Source organism: Tribolium madens, unplaced genomic scaffold, assembly GCF_015345945.1.
Source record: "Tribolium madens isolate multiple individuals breed KSU strain unplaced genomic scaffold, Tmad_KSU_1.1 Scaffold_71;HRSCAF=194;Tcas5.2_LG6, whole genome shotgun sequence".
NCBI classification, from domain to species: domain Eukaryota; kingdom Metazoa; phylum Arthropoda; class Insecta; order Coleoptera; family Tenebrionidae; genus Tribolium; species Tribolium madens.
The window spans coordinates 6,303,174-6,319,835 of NW_025401041.1; the positions used below are offsets into that span (position 1 = coordinate 6,303,174).

At 34.5% G+C, this 16,662-nt stretch overlaps 4 protein-coding genes across 7 annotated transcripts in view; 1 reads left to right on the forward strand and 3 right to left on the reverse strand.

The window, feature by feature from the left end:
• Window positions 1–8,115: 8,115 nt before the first annotated feature.
• LOC123008421 (ubiquitin-fold modifier-conjugating enzyme 1) lies at window positions 8,116–9,025 on the reverse strand. Its single transcript, XM_044404205.1, has 4 exons — window positions 8,659–9,025; window positions 8,480–8,611; window positions 8,267–8,434; window positions 8,116–8,219 (listed from the first exon to the last, which is right to left on the reverse strand). The coding sequence occupies exons 1-4, from the start codon at window positions 8,779–8,781 to the stop codon at window positions 8,142–8,144; spliced, it is 501 nt and encodes a 166-aa protein (XP_044260140.1). The 5' UTR covers window positions 8,782–9,025; the 3' UTR covers window positions 8,116–8,141.
• A 45-nt stretch (window positions 9,026–9,070) lies between these two features.
• Window positions 9,071–9,917, forward strand: LOC123008420 (uncharacterized protein F58A4.6). The gene is made up of 2 exons (XM_044404203.1): window positions 9,071–9,470; window positions 9,516–9,917. Exons 1-2 carry the CDS (start codon window positions 9,265–9,267, stop codon window positions 9,895–9,897), a joined length of 588 nt encoding a protein of 195 aa, XP_044260138.1. The 5' UTR covers window positions 9,071–9,264; the 3' UTR covers window positions 9,898–9,917.
• On the reverse strand, window positions 9,770–10,745 carry LOC123008419 (ribonuclease P protein subunit p29). Its single transcript, XM_044404202.1, has 3 exons — window positions 10,666–10,745; window positions 10,092–10,613; window positions 9,770–10,039 (listed from the first exon to the last, which is right to left on the reverse strand). The coding sequence occupies exons 1-3, from the start codon at window positions 10,670–10,672 to the stop codon at window positions 9,903–9,905; spliced, it is 666 nt and encodes a 221-aa protein (XP_044260137.1). The 5' UTR covers window positions 10,673–10,745; the 3' UTR covers window positions 9,770–9,902.
• A 147-nt stretch (window positions 10,746–10,892) lies between these two features.
• The window catches only part of LOC123008509 (ankyrin repeat domain-containing protein 50), a 23,742-nt gene continuing 17,972 nt past the window's right edge, over window positions 10,893–16,662 (reverse strand). For 2 of the 4 annotated variants that reach the window (XM_044404343.1, XM_044404341.1), the window contains exons 5-9: window positions 13,921–14,704; window positions 13,505–13,869; window positions 12,680–13,454; window positions 11,558–11,741; window positions 10,893–11,508 (exon numbers count right to left, since the gene is read on the reverse strand). In XM_044404343.1, the coding sequence (XP_044260278.1) occupies window positions 11,337–11,508; window positions 11,558–11,741; window positions 12,680–13,454; window positions 13,505–13,869; window positions 13,921–14,704 (2,280 nt within the window). In that variant the 3' untranslated portion in view covers window positions 10,893–11,336. The remainder of the gene's footprint in view (window positions 11,509–11,557; window positions 11,742–12,679; window positions 13,455–13,504; window positions 13,870–13,920; window positions 14,705–16,662) is intronic. The other 2 variants (XM_044404344.1, XM_044404342.1) reach the window with 2 other exon arrangements.

The window sequence follows — 16,662 nt, forward strand, 5'->3', positions numbered from 1 at the left end:
TTATATTTAATTTTTTCAAAAAAATTTTTTCACATAAATTGCAATTTTGACAAAAAATTGCATAACTCAAAAACAAAATAAAATTTCGTTCTGAAAATATGATCACACTTTTTATATTATTTTAATTTAAATTAATTATTATTTTCTGGACGCAAATGATTAAAAATAAAACCGCTTGGTTCCATACTTTATATTCATCTTGTATAATTATTTTTTTTACTTTTTTTCAAGACGCATCATTCACAATTACTCCATCTATTCTCCCCGAGTCCGAGTACAGTCACTATCACTTTTAATGACCGTCGGCGGAATATTGTTCGCCTGGGTAATGTCCTAGGAAGCGTATGCTGTTCATGTCGTTTTTTATGGCGTTTGATGTTTCAGATTTACTTTCACATAGTTTAGTGACCGACGATTTCCGATACGCCACTTTGCGGAAGCTCTATAGCCTCCTGCTGGACACATCTAACCTCAAAATTCAAATGTCGAAAATGGCGCAATCATTGTGCAATTGCAAGAAATATACAAGATGCAAGCTATTTAGAGCGTAACCGTAATGAGAATCCATATAATAAATATTGAGCAATTGACTTGTACTGGTTTTCAACTAAACTGGTGTATTCCTTCAAATTTATTACCACTTTTCATAAAACAGTGGTAAAAATTAAGTGACATTATCTAATAATTTGCACAACAATCAATTATGCTAATGCTCAAGCCATGTCCCAGTTTTTATACTCTTGTTACAAAGAGATAAAATCGCAAGGATTGTCTATTCTAATTAATTAAACTCTTATACGGTTAAGTAATATGAAGGAATCTTCGTTTTTATGACATTTTAAATTGCCTAAATTGGCTTAGAAGCGTTATTGCGGCTTAAGTAGCAAATTTATTGCTAATAACATGTGGGTTAAGGTTTCAAAACTCAATTTTGTCAATTTTCAAAATCTCGCGCTTAGTTTCCTGCACCAACCTGATAAAAAAAAGTGCTAAAATAACTTTTTGGGGAGTTATTGTTTTGTTGTGCTTAAAAAATGTTATTTAATATAGGTAGGTAACTTATTAACACTTTCGGTTTCATTCTAACGTAACAAATTTATGGTAAATGGAGTGTAGCGAAGTGTTTTATTATGTTGTTGCGATTATCTACTCATCGGCTATTTATTGTACAAATTACAAATAAGTATCCATTATGTAATGGAGATTTTCCGCAAATTCCTTCAATTTTTTGCGACATAACCTAACTTTTCCGTAGACCGAAAACTTCATGATAAAAGCCAGTAACTCACTTTTATGTCATGTTTACAGACTGTTACATCATCTGTTGCAACTCTCGTGGCCATAAACAGTCTCCAATTCTATTAATTATCGTTTGTTAGCAATCTAGGGATTTTTTTGGTCAAAGTGATGGTTGGCCATACTTTTTTCAGTGTAATTCCCGACTTTCATGAGATTGCATTATGCAAAACGTTTTATAATTACAAAAAACAATTTCTTGTAATAGATAATGTAATGCAATCTCATAAATAATTGCACATCATATTCTCATTGTGATGGAAAATGTCACAACTCGAATTACGCTTTGTTTAATTGTTTTTACTTAATAATTTGTCTCATTAACTTTATTAATTGCCCAATACAAATAAGCAAGTGACAAGAGTAAATGTGGTATTTGTAACAAGAATTTCATTAATTAAGTTATTAATTTAAAGCTTGACGGGACTTTCTCATTCTATAGACTTGTTTGGATGTAAGCTTTGACAGTTTGGGGGCATTGACACCGCTACCACCCTTGCAAAAACAAATCCACTAGATCGAATCCTTTAAATTATTACAAGGAATCAGATCGTTCTTCCCACACTTAATTACTCTCAAGTCCTGTCACTTTCTCACTACAATCGGTGGTACTTGAAGCCATCAATCACTGTATTCTTTTTTTGGAAACTAGAGTGGGTGAAGAGATTACAATCATTATTATTACATTTCCGCTCAAATTTGCGAAAGTTGTAATTAATAATCGAATATTTCGGGGAGCTGTGTAAGTGTAACTCATGAAAAAAAGCAAAAATGCATTTCGACTTAATTCTGTGATTTTTCAATAAAAATTTTGCAAAATAATAGCTGAAAAAGGTGCTAAAATGCTTGAGAAATGTAATTCTAGACTTAATTTCTTGTTTTTTTAGTTTGTTTTAGCGAAATCTAAATTTCACTATCAAAACTCGTTTAAAAACATTTTCGACCAAATTTTGTGGTTTTTCAGTTTATTTTTGTGTTATTTTGCTTAAAAACCAATTAAATCGAGTGAAACAAACAAAATAATATCAATATAAATTGTTTTTGTGATTTTTAAGAGTGTTTGGACAAGATTTTGCAAAATCAATGAGCCTCTGGTTCAAAAACGAAGTAAGTCGAGCAAAAGAAGCTAAACATAATATCAATTTCAACTTAATGTTGTAATTTTTATGCCTGCTCCAACAAAATTTTTAGAATCTTCTTAGTTTTTATCTCAAAAACGTGCTTAAACACTAGAAAAAGGTGAAAATATCACCATTTTTGGTCGAATATTTTGAATTTTTGGTTTATTTTTCACGAAACTTTGAGAAACAATTGCGATTCTGTCTTAAAAACGTGCTTAAAAACAGTCAAAAAACACAAAAATAACAACATCTTTGGTAAAATTCTGTTATTTTTCGGCTTGTTCATAACGACATTTTAGGAAATAATTACATTTTTAGCTGAAAACATGCTAAAATATAATTCTCGACTAAAATTTGGCGCTTTTCCGATTTGTTTTAGAAAAATCTTGTCTCTGTGTCTAAAACGTGCCAAAACGCTAAAAAATATAAAAAAATCACAATTTTTGGGCCTAATTTATTGTAAATTTTCGGCTTGTTTTTATGAAAAAATTCTGTTTCTAGGTGTAAAACACTCTAAAAAGGCAAAAACAATGTGGTTTTTGAAAGAATGACTGCGTTTCTGTCTTAAAAACGAGCTGAAACGCTCAAAAAATTCAAATAAAACATTATTTTTGGCCTAATTCTGTGATTTTTCGGCTTGCTTATTTTAAGAATATATCTATGTAGGTACTGCATTTTTTGCTAAAACGCTTAAAAACGACAAAACTAATGTCAATTTTAACTGAATTTGGCGCTTTTTCGATATGTATTAGTAAAATCTTACCAAAAAATTGAGATTTTAGTTAAGTAATGTGTTTAAAAAGTGGAAAAATGAAAAATAATACCATTTTTCACGAGATTTTGTTTTTTTTTAACATTTTTTTTGACAATATTTACCTCAAAACGATTAATTTATAAAAAATTAATAATTTTCCGGCCCAAAAACAAACTAAACCAAGCAAAACAAGATAAAGTAATAACAATTTCTATCTAATTCGCTAATTTTCAGCTACTTTAAACAAAATTTGGTTGAATTTGTTGAATTTTTGGATTTTTTTAACGAAAATTTGCGAAATAATTGTGATTCTAGCTAAAAAAGAATTCGAAAAAGACAAAAAATAAATTGTCATTTTTGATCCTGACAAAAATAGGACAAAAATTGTCATGATTTTTGTGTTATAATATAAATTGTTTTTGTGATTTTTAAGCGTGATTGGACAAGATTTTGCAAAATCAATGAGCCTCTGGTTCAAAAACGGAGTAAGTCGAGCAAAACAAGCTAAAAATAATATCAATTTCGACTTAATGTTGTAATTTTTATGCCTGCTTCAACAAAATTTTTATAATTTTTGTTTTTATCTCAAAAACGTGCTTAAACATTTGAAAAAGGCGAAAATATCACCATTTATTTATGGGCTGTTTCTAGCTGTCGAAAAAGACAAAAAATAAATTGTCATTTTTGATCCTGACAAAAATGGGACAAAAATAGTATAATTTTTGTTATAATTTAATGGTTTTTCGTTTTTTTTTTTTCACGAAACTTTGCGAAATAATTGCGTTTCCGTCTTAAAAACGTGGTTAAAAACAGTAAAAAAACACAAAAATAACAAAATTTCTGATATATTTCTGTGATTTTTCGGCTTGTTCATAACATTTTAGGAAATAATTACATTTTTAGCTGAAAACATGCCAAAACGCAAAAATATTATAATTTTCGACTAAAATTTGGCGCTTTTCCGGTTTGTTTTAGAAAAATCTTGTCTCTGTGTCCAAAACGTGCCAAAACGCTAGAGAAATACAAAAAATTTTAACTGAATTTGGCGCTTTTTCGGTATGTGTTAATAAAATCTTATCAACAAATTGAGATTTTAGTTCAATAATGTGTTTAAGAACTGGAAAAATGAAAAATAATACCACTTTTTACAAGATTTTGTTTTTTTTTACATATTTTTGACAATATTTACCTCAAAACGATGTATTTATAAAAACTTAATGATTTTCCGGCCCAAAAATAAACTAAATCAAGCAAAACAAGATAAAATAATAACAATTTTCATCTAATTTGCTAATTTTTTAGCCAGTTTAAGCAAAATTTTTCGAAAAAAATTGTTTTAATTGTTTTCTCAAATTTGCGAAAGTTGTAATTAATAATCGAATATTTCGGGAAGCTAATAGAGTCATGATCGTGTAAGAATTTCAAAATTTGTATGTTTGTAATTTTTGTTACTTCGGAATGCAAATTTTATACATATTTACGAACTTTCCTTCCGCGTGCGACGCATGTTTTCTCTGGTTATTTAAGGAGAAGTGACTGTTGGAGATGCTCCTTTTGTAAATGCACACCAATAAATCATTGGGTTTCAAGTAGTTCTCGTTTTTGAAAAAAAACTAAAACTTTATTGGGTTTTTTCTGTTTTTTTTATACCAGGTGATCAACAATGACTGTTTGAGTTGGCAACAATTTGATTGATTTCAGTGTTGCTAACAGTATTTCATCGAAAATGAACAGTAAACTAGGAAAACTTTTGGAAATATAATCATAATTTATCTCGTTGTTAGATTTTATCTTGGAGCACTAGATATAAATAATAAAGACAACAATCAGAAAGCATGTTTTGATTAAAAAAACAATAAGATATTAATTTATAGTTTTAAGGTTGGCAACATTGATAAAAGCACCGATAGCGCTTTTATTATCTAAATTATCAAAAAATGGGTCATTAACTTGTATTTGCTATAAGCAGTGTTGCCAGGGTGACAAAATACGACTAGATCTAGTGATTTTCATGCTAGTCTGGTGATTTGGTGAAAAATTTAGTAAAAATTCAATATTTAATGAAATTAGCTTTTTTACATTTTTCGAGCATTCTGCATGTTTTTCAGCTAGAAACTCATTATTTCGCAAAATTTTCTTAAAAAGTAATCGAATAAATATTTGTTTTTATGAGATTTCACTAAATAGTGTTGAAAAGTGGCTAAATTGGGTAAAAAATTACATTATTTTTGATTTTTCAGAGTTTTTCAGGCAGAAACGAAATTATTTTGCAAAATTTCGATATAACAAGCCGAAAATTCACTAAATTATTGACCAAACAAAAACTATAATATTTTTGCATCTTTTGCGTAATTAAACGTCCTTGGTTTAGAGTGTTTAGATACGTTTTGAAATGAAAATATTTTTTTTGAAAAATTTTGTTTAAACTGGCTGAAAAATTAGCAAATTAGATGGAAATCGTTATTATTTTGTTTTGTTTGGTTTAGTTTGTTTTTGGGTCGGAAAATCATTAATTTTTTATAAATAAATCGTTGTTAGGTAAATATTGTCAAAAATATGTCAAAAAAAACGAAATCTTGTGAAAAATGGTATTGTTTTTCATCTTTCCAGTTTTTAAACACATTAAAATCTCAATTTGTTGGTAAGATTTTACTTACACATTTTGAAAAAGCGCCAAATTCAGTTAAAATTGACATTAGTTTTGTCTTTTTTAAGTGTTTTAGCAAAAAATGCAATACTTAAAATAAGCAAGCCAGAAAATCACAGAATTAAGCCGAAAATGATGTTTTATTTGAATTTATTAGCGTTTAAGCTCGTTTTTAAGACAGAAACGCAGTCATTCTTTCAAAAACCACATTATTTTTGCCTTTTCAGAGTGTTTTACACCCAGAAACAGATTTTTTTCATACAAACAAGCCGAAAATTTACAATAAATTAGGCCAAAAATTGTGATTTTTGGAATTTCTTTACCGTTTTTGCACGTTTCAAACACAGAGACAAGATTTTTCTAAAACAAACCGAAAAAGTGCCAAATTTTAGTCGAGAATTATGTTTTAGCATGTTTTCAGCTAAAAATGTAATTATTTCCTAAAATGTCGTTATGAACAAGCCGAAAAATCATAGAATTATACCAAAAATGTTGTTGATTTTGTGTTTTTTGTGTGTTTTTAAGCACGTTTTTAAGACAGAAACACAATTATTTCGCAAAGTTTCGTGAAAAATAAACCGAAAAATCATTAAATTACGACGAAAATTTTTGTCCTGTTTTTGTCAGGATCAAAAATGACAATTTATTTTTTGTCTTTTTCGAATACTTTTTCATCTAGAAACACAACTATTTCGCAAAATTTCGTTAAAAACAATCCAACAACTCAACAAACTCGACCAGAAATGGTGATATTTTCGCCTTTTTCAAGTGTTTAAGCACGTTTTTGAAATAAAAACAAAAAAAATTCTAAAAATTTTGTTGAAGCAGGCATAAAAATAACAACATTAAGTCGAAATTTATATTATTTTTAGCTTGTTTCGCTCGACTTACTTTGTTTTTGAACCAGAGACACATGTATTTTGCAAAATCTTGTCCAAACACGCTTAAAAATCACAAAAACAATTTATATTGATATTATTTTGTTTGTTTCACTCGATTTAAATGGTTTTTAAGCAAAATAACACAAAATAAGCTGAAAAATACAAAATTTGGTCGAAAATGTTTTTAAACGAGTTTTGGTAGTGAAATCTCAGGTTTTTTTGCTAGATTTCGCTAAAACAAACTAATAAAGCACCTTTTTCAGCTGAAAACGCGATTATTTTGCAAAATTTTTGTTGCAAACAAGCCGAAAAATCACAGAATTAAGTCGAAATGCATTTTTGCTTTTTTCAAGAGTTTAAGCGGATTTTTAAGCTAAAAACTGCATTTTTTCGCGAGATATAGCAATACAAATCGTAATCTGGTAAAAATTTGGCGAATTTTTCTACTCAGATCAGGTAAATTTTACGTTTTTGATCTGGCAACACTGCTCAGTGCACCTACAAGAGTTACAACATGTTCTTTAGGTAAAAATGCAATTCCTTTGCAAAATTTCGTTTTTTGCAAACCGAAATATCACAGAATTAGGCTAAAAATGGTGTTAATTTTGCCTCTTTTGGAGATTTAAGCACGTTTTTAATCTGAAAACTCCGTTTTACATGAGATTTTGAAAAGAATTTAAATCATAATAATCTTGTAATCTCGTGAAAGTGTATTTGTATCTGGGAGCTAAAGTCCCTAGATAGGGACTTTACTTTCAACATCTGGTGTTTTTTTTAAGTTTTTTTTTTTAAAAGTTTGCATTTAAGTGATTTAACTTTTCCTTATTAGCGCAAACTGCTTTTCCGGTTCCTCAGTCTTTAATTAGTCCCAAAATCCAATCAAACAAGGAACTTTCCGCCTGACTTCCTTTGACCTGAAAGTAGCCGACCTTTGTGACCCCCACAATAGCTAACTCTATTACCTGTGCTGTTAAACTGAGTGGAAACTTCTTTTTATTACGTTTATCGCAACGCATCTCGAGTATAACGTAACATAAAGAGACAGTTGAAGTGACATTTGAAAATTAATCTCAGACGTGACTTGTACTTTCCGCAGCCTAGGATTAGTTCAATGTAATAAAAAACGCGTCTCGTCAAAAGAAAGTTATTAAAATACGTAACCCACAAAAACGCACACAATTGGCGGTTCCCAGACGTATTTCATCCTTTCATAATTCACTTAAAACCGGAGACAGCGCGATAATTTCACACGTCTGCCAGATTTGAGAGAAAATTCACGAAATTTCACTTTTCTATTCGAAAAAAATCATTTGGGAAGCCACCAATTAAGAATAATTTGTCAGCACCTTCAAATTCCGACCTTTGACCCCCCAACCAACAAAAGAAGAGAAAGTTTTCCCCAAATAAAACGCCAAATACAACAAATTTATTTATTTAAAAAATCAGCCAGTTTTCTCCTTATGCGTGACCACACCTTTGGCGATCAAATCGGGGATTTCCACGGCGAGCCAAGGCCCCAACTGGAACAGAAAAATGAGTGGGGTCCCCCATAAAAGCGCGTTTTTACCCCCAGTGCCATGGCGTGTGCGATCCCAAACTTGGGGACGTTTCGAGCCCACAAAGGCTTGAAGTGGTCACTGAGACAAATCTTGCCCCCTCTGTACATTTTCGCCGTTTTGCCGTCGAGCTCCGGGAGGGCGATTTCGGGGGCCGTCGAGGGGTACATCACTGGAATCTGACACAACGTTACAAGACACAAATAGCCCCCAAATCGACTTACGTCAAACTCTACATCGAACTCATATTTGAGCAAATCGTGGATGAACCAACATTTTCCGAACCACCTGGTGCCTTCTTTATTTGATTCCAGACGGAACCAATCGTTGTCAGCATCTTTGTTGTTTTGGACGTACTGTAAACATATGGTTGGGGAGTGAGGTTATGTTAAATGTCACTCACTTTGATTAATGACTGGTATTCTTCCTTTAAACGTTGGACCCATAATTCTTTGTCTCGGGGCCCCGCTTTTGTCTTCAGCAACGGAATACTGCTTAAAGTTTTTCTTGTGCCTTCGTCTACCATCACGAAGTAGGGACTTCTGAGTTGTTACGTTGGTGGCTCAAAAATTAAACAAACTTGACAACGGTGGATTTTAAGCATAATGATTGAAAAGATCCATAATTGTTTGCCTCAGGGCCTTGTTTTTGTCTTCAATAAAAGGTTACAGCTTAAAATCTGTGCTGTGTTTCCAACAATTCTCACAACTTGGGGACTTTTCGTTTGTCACGTTGGCGATAGCACCATAAAAAATGGAAATTACAGTCGACCAGTTCGCAAAAACAGTTTTTAACTACGATTCGTCCCCTAAAACTCTATTTGGCTTACTTGATACATAAATAACTATTTTTGATTTTGTGAAATTAAATCGTTACACTTTTTTATATTTTGTAAATAATGAATGAATTGGGCCAATACCAATTGTGTCACCAATCGTGACAAAAACCCTAAATAAACGACATAACCTCAAACGTCACAATTTATTAATTACGATGAATTCACAAAAAAATGATGCAAATTGAGTTGACACTTGGTAAAATTGACAACAAACAGCCCCCCCGTACATTACAAGTGGATTGCGTGTTTTATCACTACTTATCAAAAGAACTGCGGTTGAGCCCCCTATACCGGATTTGCTTCATTGAAACGCAAAAAAGCCGCCAATTCCGGTTTATTCTACTCCCCACACGTTGCAATCTAATCGACTATCAATGGTGAGTGTGAATCATTCGATAATTAGGCATAAACTATTTTTTTAGGAACGAGAGAGTGACGGAAATGGTCCGCGAACGGTGCGAATTGGACCACGCAATGTCCTGGTTGTCAACCCTCGGCGGGGCTTTCTCAGCCCTGGGTGACTACTTCACGAATTGTGCCCAAATCGCCGGAAAAATCTCCGTGAATCAATTGAAATTGGCTTTGAGGTTAGGTGACCCAACTGTGGCCTCCAGGTGTCGCTTGTACTTTAGTTTAAGTTTAATTCAACAGAAAAGGTTCAAATTAGCGAGACACATTATTTATCAGGAGTTTATAACTGCGAAAAATGCGACTGTTGTCGATGAAAGACTTGTGAAAATGTGTAAAGGCATTTGGGCCAAGCTGCAGTACGAACACAGCTTGGGTAGGAGTCGCAAAAAATAAATAAATTATAAGTCTGGTAACATCAGCGATTTGATTTTCTTCACGCTACGCTCGCTGGGTTTGGTCATTATGTGTTTACCAAAAACTGTGAATTTGATTTTGTCCAAAGTGAACTGGAAAACTGACGTATTTTTGGGGATTACTAAAATAATAATAATAACTATTGGGGATTTGTTAAACTTCAGGAAACATACTTTTCAATTGTGATTTTGGGGTCACGATTTGGAACGTCATTTTCGTCTCCAACACCACAGTCCCACTCAAGCCCACGTGCCTGGGGCACTTTGACCTCACCACTTTGATTTCACTGCCGATTAATTCCGATTTGGCTAAAATTGTGGAAAAGTTTGTCCAGTCTTGGTCACTACAGCGGGGCACAGGTCCGGCCAGTTCCAAATTTTGGTTCATATATTGACGCCACATTTTTCTTATACTTTCCAGCGAGCTGTAATCCCAGTCTGATTTCGGCAATTTTAAAATGTTGAGCTCCTTTCGCTCCTTTCTAGTGAGGAAAGTTTTCTTTTTCCGAATTGGTTTGTTTCTCTTCTTTGAACTTTGGTGCTTGTCGAGGAGGAATTGCCATTTAAGGTCGTGAACTAGTTGCTGGGAGTCTCCTTTTGGGAGTTCCTTCTTGAGCAGTTTTTGGAGGTAGGTCCCAGGGTCCCCAATATCGGGGGCATTGCTTAGGTATTTGTCAGGCAAACTCGTGTATAAATCTACAAAAAAACATCAATAAACCCGGTTAAAACTTGATTTTAAACAATTTACCTGCCATTTTTTGTGGTATAAAAAAGTTAGGTTAAATGTCACTTGCAAGTGGTGCCAACTATATCACCAACCTTTCATCGCTAAGTCACTAAATGGAAGGGGGGACCACAGGTAGTTTGAAATGCGAAATTGCTACACTTTTACATGTATTTATTTAAATATTTCAAGTTTAATACTGTTTTAAACATATACAGTGCACAACTTTAATAGTATAAAACTAAAGCTGTTTCATTGTAAATACAAAAAAGGCATACATTAATTGATACGTATTGAATGAAAAAGTGAAACACACGAACCGCACAATACCCGAAAATCAGTACCTTAAATAAATTTAAACTTACAAAAATATACTTTGCAAAAAATGAGATCTTTACGAGAGAGAAGTGAAGGGTACTGAGAGAAGCCTTGAATTATTATCTGTCGATTATTAAACTCTACGTCTCTATCACAAACTGATTTCAGTAAACTCATCGTTGAAAAAACTTAGGCCTAAAAATCTGAGTTATTTCCGCTACTAGATTAACCATAATCTAATAAAAAATTAAATCTTTGATATAGATAAGACTAGGTGAGTGTTGTTAGCGTTTTTTAAACCTGTCAGGGCAACATTAAAAACGGAAATTCCCACCATAATATTGACTAGTAATTCACGCAGTGACTTAACAATAATTTTACAATGGCGTTTCTTTCCTCCAATGAAAACTGTTCGTTTTTGTACTCGGATTCGCGCCGGACGTTGATTTTCTCAAGTTGGCAGCAGCCGTATCCAACCCATTTTTCACATTCGCTACCAATCGCAGCGCTGGATTCGTCACAATACCGTTACGTTTCGGCTTCTGACTGCTAACACAACAAAAATTAAAACACACGATTACCAACCCCTTAGACTCACCTAGATTTCGAATTAGACTCCTGATTCTGGTCATTTTTCTTATCCGACTTGCCCACAAGAGCGCTACTCGAGTTACCCAAAATGATCCTCATGTGGGTATCGCGCGCGAAATGCATGTCCGGCGCCTTGGCGAAGTTGTTATGCCGCAAAACGGGCTGGTAGATGTTCATGCCGCCTGTAAAGTCTGAAATTTATTAAGGTCGATAATACAGATTCCTGGAAAATTGCAAAATTAAATCATTCTTTTTTACTTAAATCTACAAAACAACTCGAAATGAGTGTGTCTGTGATAAAAAGACTCGTCTAGGTGCAATATACCAGAAACTGACGTTATATTAGATGTTCATAGTGTTTGTAAATTCTGAAATTGATCAAAGTGGATAATACAGAATCCTAGAAAATTACAAAATTTAAGCAAAATACTTGATTTTTTTTACTTAAATTTACAAAACAACTCTATGGTAGAATGTATGTGATAAAAAGATTCGTCTAAGTACAATATACCAGACACTGGCATTACAGTTTCCTGTAATATTTGCCAACTGTAAACAAAAATACTAGTTTTCTTGATTTTAATTTACAAATCATGTCGAGGATAGTGTATGTGAGGTGAAAAAGTCGTCTGGGTTTAACATACTAGAAACTGGCATTACAGAATCCTGTAATAATTGTCAACTTTTGACAAAAATACCAGTTTTGTGGTTTTAACTTAAAAATTAAATTAAGTTTAGTGTGTGTGTGGTAAAAAAGTCATCACAGTGTAATATACCAAAAACTGGTATTATGCTCATAGCGCCTGTAAATTCTAAAATTGATCAAAGTCGATTCTTAGAAAATTACAAAATTTAAACAAAATATTTCATTTTTCTTAGTTAAATTAACAAAACAACTCGAGGGAAGAATGCATGTGATAAAAAAAACTCGTCTAGGTGCAATTACCAGAAGCTGGCATTACAGATTCCTGTAATAATTGCCAACTTTTGACAAAAACACTAATTCTCTGGTTTTAATTTACGAATCAAGTCGATTTTAGTGTGTGTGTGATGAAAAAAATCATCTCGGTGTAACGTAACAAAAACTGGTATTACAGATTCCTGTAATATTTGGTATAAAATGGCGTACCGAACATGTTTGGTGTGTCGTGCACGGGACTGAGCGGCGGCGAGGCATAGATAGGGCTTTGTGGCTCACTCTGCAACGGCGATAACAATTTACTCAAAGGTCTAGTCTTGCCACCTCTTGTGCACTGTTGCAATTGCTGTGTGAAAGACATAGGTTGCGAATTTTGTGAGTTTTCTCTCTGTCGGTCACCGTGTCGACTCGAATGACTCGATCCTGTTAAATTCGAGCTTGATTTCGAATTCGAACTGTGATTCCCCAACGAGACCATTGACCGTCTTTGTTGGTCACACCAGTCGGCATTTCCAGGATAGAGGACAGCACATGATGGTTTTGTTTCAGCCGTTGATGCTGACGTTATCGAGTTGGCACTACTGCTCGTATGTGCCATCTTGTGTGACCTTGCATTGTACTCCTCCAAGAGTCTTACAACACCTCGATGACCCGATTTTGCAGCCACTCTTAAGGCGTTGCGTCCGCACGCATCCGAATGGTTGGGGTCAGCGCCATGCTCCAGGAGTGCCACCACACACAATTCATGGCCTTCTTGAGCGGCTATACCCAAAGCTGTGGCTCCTTGATTGCAAGTGTGGTCCGGCAAGGCCCCATGTTCGAGTAATAATTTCACAATATCGCTATGGCCTTGCCAACTGGCCGAATGCAAGGCTGTGCGATTTTCAAGGTCACAAGCGTCCACTTGACATTTACCATAGGTGAGGAGAAGGGAGACCATCTCGGTGTGGCCTTGCCAGGCGGAGACGTGAAGCGGAGTCCGGCCCTGCTTAAAAAAAAATATACAAAAAATTGAGAAAAAAAAATTGTATGTACCTCTAAGTCACGTGTTTCCACATCAGCCCCTTGTTGGATGAAATATTTGGACATGGCTAATCGATTATCAAGAGCTAAAACATATAAAGTGCTTCTACCATCGGCATCTTTAGAATCGATATCAGCGCCATGAGTGGTTAATAATTGAACCACCTCGTAATGACCCTCAAGTGCTGCCAACCTTAAGGCTGTCTTCCCATCGTGTGGTCTTTGATCAATTGGCGCGTTATATTTATCTAAAAATATACTAACTAAAGCTGCGTGCCCCCCTTGTGACGCTAAGGCAAGCGGTGCTTTGCCCTCATTATCAGTCTCATCTATACGCGCCCCAGCCTCAAGTAACGCCTCACAGACGTCTTGATGACCTACAATAAACATATATGATTAAATAGTAATTATAATTTGGCCACGCCCACCTTCAAAAGCCGCGTAATGCAGTGGCGTCCACCCGGAATTATCCCTATGTTGTTCATCCAATCCCCGATCCAACAATTGTCGCACAACCTCAACACATCCTTGAGCCGCCGCCACTGACAACACTGTCCGTCCCTCCGAATCCATCGAATCGATACAACAGCCCCAAAATAGCAAAAGTGCGACAACAGGGGCGTGTCCCATACTCGCCGCCGCCCATAACGGACTCCTCCCACTATGATCACAATGATCCACATCGGCCTCATTCTCCAATAACAATTCGCATACGTCCTTGTGACCTTCAAACGAAGCAACCAATAGCGGCGTCATCCCCTCTTTATCCTTATGATCAACAGTAGCGCCACGTTCTAGCAGTGTTGAAACGACATTAACGCCAGGCGTTCGTGGTGCACATAACGCCGCCACTGATAATGCCGTTCTGCCATCGGCATCGGCATGATTAACATCGGCACCGAAATCAAGAAGGTGTTCTACGATTTCACTATGACCCATATAGGCGGCGGCGATGAGGGCGGTTCGACCCTCGTGATCGGTTAGGTTAACATCGGCGCCATGTTGGAGGAGAATTTTGACGATTTCTTCATGACCGGACCAAGCAGCTGCACGTAAAGCGGTACGATTTTCGGCGTCGACGCTGTCCAAAGCGCAGCCGTGGTCCACCAGGAGTTCCACCACTTCGGTGTGACCGCCCCAGGCGGCGGCACGAAGAGGCGTCCAACCGTCCACGTTGGCCTGGTCAGCGTTGGCACCGGCCTCCAACAGCACCTAAAACACCCAAACTTCAACAACCCACCTCGTATACACAATAAACATACACAAGTTAGGCAACCAATTATACAACAGCGCTCCTAAATAAAATAATACACAGCACAGTAAACTAAAATAACACCTAATAGGGCCTATTCTGTAAATACTTATTAAAAAATAAAGGTACCTTTAAATTTCAATAAGCTACTCGTATTCTGTATGCATAAAATTAAATGCTCATTTAAAAATACATTTTTTAAACGGACCCTTTAAAATATTCGGCTTTCATGGTATTAAATAGAGGAAATGTTATTATTTTGTTATAAATGAACTATTTTTGCTGGTTTTAAATGATGAGCCGACTACGAAAAAGTGTCAAGCCAGTTTTATTTGTCATTTTCCGTAAAAAACGTTCAAAATGCTTAAAGAAAGATTGTCACAAATGACGAAAGCGCAGAAAGAAGTGCACATTTTAGATCAAACTCATTTTAACGAATTCAAAATAAGAAAATTCAGAAAAGACAAAAAAAAAAGAGAATTGTTAAGCCTCAGTTTGTAGGCATAGCAAGAAATCGAAAACGAAAAATGTTTTGAATTTTTGGGCAGTAATATTCTTTGCTACAATAATATGGTTGACCTGGATATAAGGGATGTTCTTCTGGGGGAAAAATAATTTTAATATGTGCACAGTCAATAATTACAATCGCAACTTCATTAACAGGAAATTTTATTAAAATATTAATTAATCCTCGAATAATTGCATTGGTCACCTCATTAATATCCCTACTTAAATTAGGCTAGCTCTGACACTATGTCCTATTCAAGTAAGGTAACTACCATGCCCAAAAAACTACAATGCACTTAAAACCCTAAGGTGCACTGGTATTCTAGTATTTCGTTGTGCTGTTTGCATAATTGACTAAATCTTAAAAACAAAATTTATTTAAACCAAATAAAAGCATCATTCAAAGTACATAAATAAATTTGTGGTATCCCGTAATTGACGCTGATAAATTCTATAAAAGCTATCCACAAAGTACCCTTTAAAAATTAAGCATTTAAAGGTGAAAAATAAAGGGGGTATTTAAAATTTTAACAGGAAAGATACATACAGAATAGCATCACAAATTGACAGCGATTATAAAGTTATAAAAACAATAATTCACACAAAAATTGGTGTGTATTAACATTGTTGGCGAATTATAGCAAGTCATACGTAGACTTACCCAGACATTATCGCGTAATTTGAATCTGATTGGTTGAATTTAAGAAATTTGAAAGATTTGATTGGGTTAAATTCCGTGACGTCACGTTATAAAAAATTTGTATTTGTACGACTAAAAATCTCTTTGTAGTGTAAACAAGTGTAAAGGACGGAAAAAATGATGACGTAGAATTTGGTAATACAGGGTGTTTCACATAACTTTGAGAGACTTGCGCCTAATGTACGCACCCAAATATACAAAAGTCACAGAACAGAACAAACTTTTCCAAAATTTGTAATCGAGTTCGTATATGTATTATTGACTGCATCTTTCAGGCGTAGGCCTCGTAAAATTATGTGAAACACCCTATATTCGAACAAAGGCCTTTTACACCGGAACTGTTACGAAATAGTTTTTTTGCCGTTTTCGAGAAAATTATTACAATAACGAGTCAGTCTTAGCTGAGCTCTCGTACGAATCACTTGTCGGAATAAATTATAACTTATTATTTGGTGGTTCTGTCGAAATCGTATTGAAATGGGTGTGTGTTTTGTCTAATAGACATTTAGTGGTGCGCGATTTTTAAAATTGCGAGTGATTAGTGAGTGCCAATGGGGGTAATGGTGAAGACAATCGTGCTACAAGGATCCGGATTAAAGGGTAAGTCAACAATACRTTTTGATTTTTTAGAGAAATTACACTTATTAAATTGTATTTAAAATTTTCAATTAATTTAAAAACAAATTGAACTAATTTTGAATTTCTTTTATT

Coding starts and splice junctions, on each gene's coding strand:
- LOC123008420 (XM_044404203.1), top strand. CDS start 9,265: ATGATGCAAATTGAGTTGACACTTGGTAAAATTGACAACAAACAGCCC. Junction 9,471..9,515: donor AATCTAATCGACTATCAATG/GTGAGTGTGAAT, acceptor CTATTTTTTTAG/GAACGAGAGAGTGACGGAAA.
- LOC123008419 (XM_044404202.1), bottom strand. Junction 10,040..10,091: donor CCCAAAATCACAATTGAAAA/GTATGTTTCCTG, acceptor TTATTATTTTAG/TAATCCCCAAAAATACGTCA.
- LOC123008421 (XM_044404205.1), bottom strand. CDS start 8,781: ATGGTAGACGAAGGCACAAGAAAAACTTTAAGCAGTATTCCGTTGCTG. Junction 8,612..8,658: donor AATACCAGTCATTAATCAAA/GTGAGTGACATT, acceptor ATATGTTTACAG/TACGTCCAAAACAACAAAGA. Junction 8,435..8,479: donor AGTTCGATGTAGAGTTTGAC/GTAAGTCGATTT, acceptor ACGTTGTGTCAG/ATTCCAGTGATGTACCCCTC.